Here is a 5,261-nt window from a genome sequence, read left to right as displayed (position 1 = left end):
AAGCATTTTTAGAGCGCTATTCTCCACACACACACACACACACTCACTCTAACGTATCTCTCAGTGATGCGTAAGCTTAGGAGGCGCCCCCTCTGACTCACCACATGTCTTTGACCCCAGGGGCTAGCTGTGCTAATGCACCACATGTCTTTGACCCCAGGGGCTAGCTGTGCTAACGCTAATGTATGCTTTTGCCCCTAAAAATGTAATGTGCCTCTCGCCATTTACTAAAAACAACAGTGATGAAACATGCATGAGGTGAGGGGTGAGAGAGGAGATGTGTGTGTGTGTGTTCGGGGGTGAGAGCAGAGATGTGTGTGTGTGTGTGTGTTGGGGGAGAGAGGAGATGTGTGTGTGTGCGTGTGTGTGTGTTTGGGGGGGAGAGAGGAGATGTGTGTGTGTGTGTGTTTGGGGGTGAAGGGGGGAGTAGAGATTGGGGGGCAGTGGGGATGGGTGACCTCCTGAGCGCCCCCCTGTCAGCGTCATGTGGCTGTCAGCACTTGTTTAACCAAATGACCACCACAAACACCCCCATCTGAAAATGTGCACACACACCCCTGCCCCCACTCTTCCGCTGCTCAGCTGTCCGTCAGTGTTTGGGTGAAGGTGGGAGGAAAGAGACACACACACACACACACACACACACACACACATACAGTGGAACTACACGGGCTGTCCCCTGGGGAACATGGAAACAGGAAAAACACGCCACCCTGCACGCTTCCTTCCACGGCTGCTATTCTTCATCCCGGCACAAAGGGACGGCCCTGAAACACACCACTAGCCACCGCAGGGGGTCACCACACAACCACCCCCGTCCTCATCTCACACACACACTACCCCCCCTCCCCCCAATATTTTAGGACGCTTACAGCGCACCGGATTCACCACACACCAGCATTGCGTGTCTGTGTGTGTTGGCGTAAGCGTGTGTGAGTCACTCTGCAGGAGGCTCATCTTCAAAGCGATTTCGCTAAACCGAGGGGAGGGAGACACAGACAAAAGATGAGCAGAAATGAAAGGATATCAGGAGCTGGAGTGGGGGGGGGGGAGAGAGAGAGAGACAGACAGAGGGGGAGAGAGAAAAGGAAGGCTGGATAAAGGGGTGAACAGCACCATGACCACAACAGACAGTGGAGAGGGGGAGAATGCCGCTGATGAGCAGGAGCATCGTCCACTCTACACAACAGCCAGGACCTGATCAATAGGCACACTGAACCAAGGTCGCATGAGGATGCAGATGCTTAGCATGCAGATTAATACCCCCCAGATGAGCTGTGGAGCCGCTCCACGTCTCTCAATCCCACCAACAACACTCCACGTTTCACTGCCCAGCCCTGGCAAACCCACACACTGTGAATAGGCTTTCGGTTTAAACTGGGTGACGGTACACGCTAATAACTTAAGGGCATTATTGCCTATGCCCATGCAATAAGTAGGCCATTCACACACACACATTCGGCGCCAGTCTGTGTGTGTTGGTGCCAGCGTGCTAAGAGATGGGCTCTTGCATACTTCATACATGAATGAGCAAAAACATGTCTGCGTGCACGTCCACTCCGATATACACATTGTTGGCCTGTGATAAATTGGTCAACTAATGAAGATGGTTGCTGGCTTTGCACTCGGTGACCGTCTGGGCTGGAGAGCACTTTAATCGCTCGACTCCGTGGAAGGATCAGCGGACGACACACTTCATCAGGCCAAGTCGGCCTTGTTCGAAGGTTCGCCAAGACGCACTGCGGTTGATTGAAGAGTTGGGTCAGTCCTGGCAATACTATAACATGGGTTCATGCACACACACACACACACAGACTGTGTCCTCAAGTCATAGTCAGAATCCTATTGCAACATTAGTGTGTGGTTAAGGCTAAGCTCTCTTGACATGACAATTTGGCACAGTTCCTCAAGCTCTCTCTCTGTGTGTGTGTATATGTGTGTGTGGGTCTGGGGCTGGCTAGCCCAGACACTCCTCTTCCACACTCTACTCCGTCCACACTGACTGTGACACCAGGAGTGCAGCAGAAGAGCTGCAATGTACCCACAATGCACTGGCCAGTGCAGCATCCACCCATAACTCACTGGCCAGTAAAGTCGAACGTTTTTACTGCTCACTCTCCCTACTGCTGGCGCTCGTTCACTCCACTCAGTTAACAGCGCTTGGTTTACCTTTCTTTCCTTCTTTCTTTCTTTCTCTCTTTCTTTCTTTCCTTCTTTCTTTCTTTCTCTTTCTTTCTTTCTTTCTTTCTTTCTGACAGACAGACAGACAGACACAGCCAGCACAGGTCCAGCCAAGCTGGTGATTCAGTGATTCAGTTCAGCACTTCAATTAGATTAGACATTCAATCAGGCCATCGGCAAATGCTTCATTACTTGATTAATCAAATGGCAAATTGCAGATGGTGATGGCCCTTTGGAAACGCTGCACACACACACAGACACTAATTTGTTTACTTGACTTTGTTGATAATTGAAAATTCTGATCACATTACAACGTGCATGTTATGCTCTCACTTTATTTCTTGATTGAAAAAAATAAAGATGCATGCATGATTAACAATATAAATATTTCTATAAAAAACTGAGCAAATTCTACTGATGTAAAAACTGGATCAGCTGAACAAAGGCTGCCCTTGGCTATGAGGGTCTGGAAGGTAGTTGCTGCCCCCTACAGGTTGAAAGTTGCATAATTGAAGCTTATACACAAACAAACAGTGGACAACACATCTTAGACATGATTGAACAATTGTACATGAAAATACAATTGTGCAAAAAAAAAAAATATAAAATCACTTAAAGCTCTTAGCACTTAAATATATCTAAATATTTGGCAACCAGAATGAAAATGTTCTCTTTGCACTTTGACGTTTACACAGAGTAGCAGAAGTAAAAGTGAAGTACATGGCACCCCTCACAGATAAGAATACAAACCAGCAGAGTATATTTAAAATCTGCTCTTACAAACAGATCCGTTTTTATACACAAAACTAACAGAAACCTCTAATTGGCACCCCAGTGGGAAGTTCATACAAAAGTAATTCTATTTTTCTTGTTGCCTTTTACACATAAAAATATCCAGCAAGTAAAACTACACCACACGGACACTTCAGGGGTAAAGCATTCTGTATCAAATCTAACATGGTACTTACAAAAAGGCTTTAAAAATTATGACAATTTTGATCAGTTCTGAATAAAAACTACAATACAATAAATTCTGATGTACATATTTTGATGTATTAAGGAGTGCTATTTAAAATATATATCAACATTATCTAGACTAAAGCTGAGTAACCTAGGCACTGAATTTTGATATGAGATATTTACATTTGTCTTAGCACCACAGGTTTCAGTGAAGTCCCTCTAGAAGGGGTTTCAAATCATGAACCAGACTCATCACACTAAGGTACACACAAACCAATACACACACACACACACAAACACACACACACACACACACACACACACACACACAAACATCAACACACACACACACACAATCATCAACACACACACACACACAAACACAAACATCAACACACACACACACACACACATTTCTCTGAGGATTTCAGCTTTATGTGTGACCCACTTCCAATTGTAACCAGTACCAGCTAAATAGTGTTAGAGTGTCCTGTCCCTGAGAAAGACCACTGTCCCAAACACCACGACAACACTGAAATGACCTCAGGAAAACACACACACACACACACACACACACACACACACACACACACACACACTCACTCTTATCTCTCCACCAACATCATGGTGTAGTGGAGGCACTCACTCATTAAGGCACGTAGGAACGCCGGTTTAGCTCAATATGCGTGTGTGCTTGTGCACTAAATCACGCGCACGCACACACACTGAAAGAGCAAGAGCAAGCTCTGCAAACACCTTATTAAAGTTTGCAGAGCTATTCTGATTGCAAAATCCACTTTGGTTTTAGAACAGAAGAAATAGACCTGTAGAATAAGACACGTGTATGAAGTGATAAGGCACAGCATGAAGCCCTCGTGAAAATATAAAAAATATATATACACATATACTAAAATATATAAACACATATACTGAAATAACTAGACTGCAGTCAACTCTAAGTTCACAGGGGAGGGGTTCTGTGAAATATCCCTCCACCTGGGCCAGCTCACACCCCCCTAAACCATGAACTGCGTGTATCCCTCCGCTCCGGTGACGATGACGTCCATCCAGATCCGCATGGCCTCAGGGGACGGGGCCACCATGTAGTAGACCCGGTCATGAGTCTTCACACTGAACGTCAGAGAGGGGTTGGGGCTCTGGGGAAGTACACACACACACACGCACACGCGCATGCACGCACACACACGCACACACATACACACACACGGTCAAGGTTTTTTTTCAACTGCAAAGTATGTATTTGTTGCTTCTCTGTTAACACATATTCAATTATGAGAAGTGAGATCAGTTCACAAATGATTATGATGATTGTTATTATGATTATGAAGACACTAAACATTTTTAGTGAGTTGTCTTAGAAATGTCCTTTACCTTGTGTGCGTTCTTTAGGTGGTCATAGTACACCTCCTCAATGGCCTGGAAGTAGATCACTCCCTTAAGCTTGGCCTCATGTTTATCTGTAGGGAAATAAAGGTCACTGAAGTGGACGCTTGTGGGGTATCGTGTTTATGCACTGCTGTTGGCCTTTAGGCACATGCTATGCAAACATGCGCTTCACTGATCAATAGATCTGGCCACAGTTCAAACATGCGCTTCACTGATCAATAATCGTTAGATCTGGCCACAGTTCAAATACAAAGATTATGTGGCCAGCGAGGACAATGTACAACGGTGAAATCAAAAAGATCCATGAACTCTGTTCTCCACAAGACTTTCAAGACTATTCTGCTCCACATCAATATGTTCAAATAACAACAAAAACATTTCATACGTACAATATTCCTTAAACATTTAAAGTTAGCGACTCTCGATTCTCTGAGCTTGGTCTATTTGTCCATTTATTCATCCATCCATCCATTCATCTTACCAGCGCCACAGGACAGTATCCTGCGGTCTTACCAGCGTAGTAGGACAGTGTCCTGCGGTCTTACCAGCGTAGTAGGACAGTGTCCTGCGGTTGCGGTCGAAGACGAACCACCGCTTCTTCCACGTTTTGATCTTGCCCCCCATCTTGACCAGGAACCCTCGGCAGGTCTTCTCGGTGATGGAGATGTGGTAGCAGATCTCGATGTTGTGTCCAGCCGACTCGATGTGACCTC

The 5,261-nt window shown here is 45.7% G+C and overlaps 1 protein-coding gene across 3 annotated transcripts in view; it reads right to left on the bottom strand.

The window, feature by feature from the left end:
* Nucleotides 1-2,496: 2,496 nt before the first annotated feature.
* phldb2b (pleckstrin homology-like domain, family B, member 2b) overlaps nucleotides 2,497-5,261 on the bottom strand; it is a 65,289-nt gene continuing 62,524 nt past the window's right edge. For all 3 annotated transcript variants that reach the window (XM_048266350.1, XM_048266351.1, XM_048266352.1), the window contains 3 exons: nucleotides 5,094-5,261; nucleotides 4,534-4,619; nucleotides 2,497-4,298 (listed from right to left, as the gene is read on the bottom strand). The exon at nucleotides 5,094-5,261 is cut by the window's right edge and continues 52 nt beyond it. In XM_048266350.1, the coding sequence (XP_048122307.1) occupies nucleotides 4,158-4,298; nucleotides 4,534-4,619; nucleotides 5,094-5,261 (395 nt within the window). In that variant the 3' untranslated portion in view covers nucleotides 2,497-4,157. The remainder of the gene's footprint in view (nucleotides 4,299-4,533; nucleotides 4,620-5,093) is intronic.

The sequence above is a fragment of the Alosa alosa genome, chromosome 16 (genome assembly GCF_017589495.1).
Source record: "Alosa alosa isolate M-15738 ecotype Scorff River chromosome 16, AALO_Geno_1.1, whole genome shotgun sequence".
NCBI classification, from domain to species: Eukaryota; Metazoa; Chordata; class Actinopteri; order Clupeiformes; family Clupeidae; genus Alosa; species Alosa alosa.
Note: the sequence above shows the minus strand (reverse complement) of the source record. Positions and strands in the feature narration are given on the sequence as shown.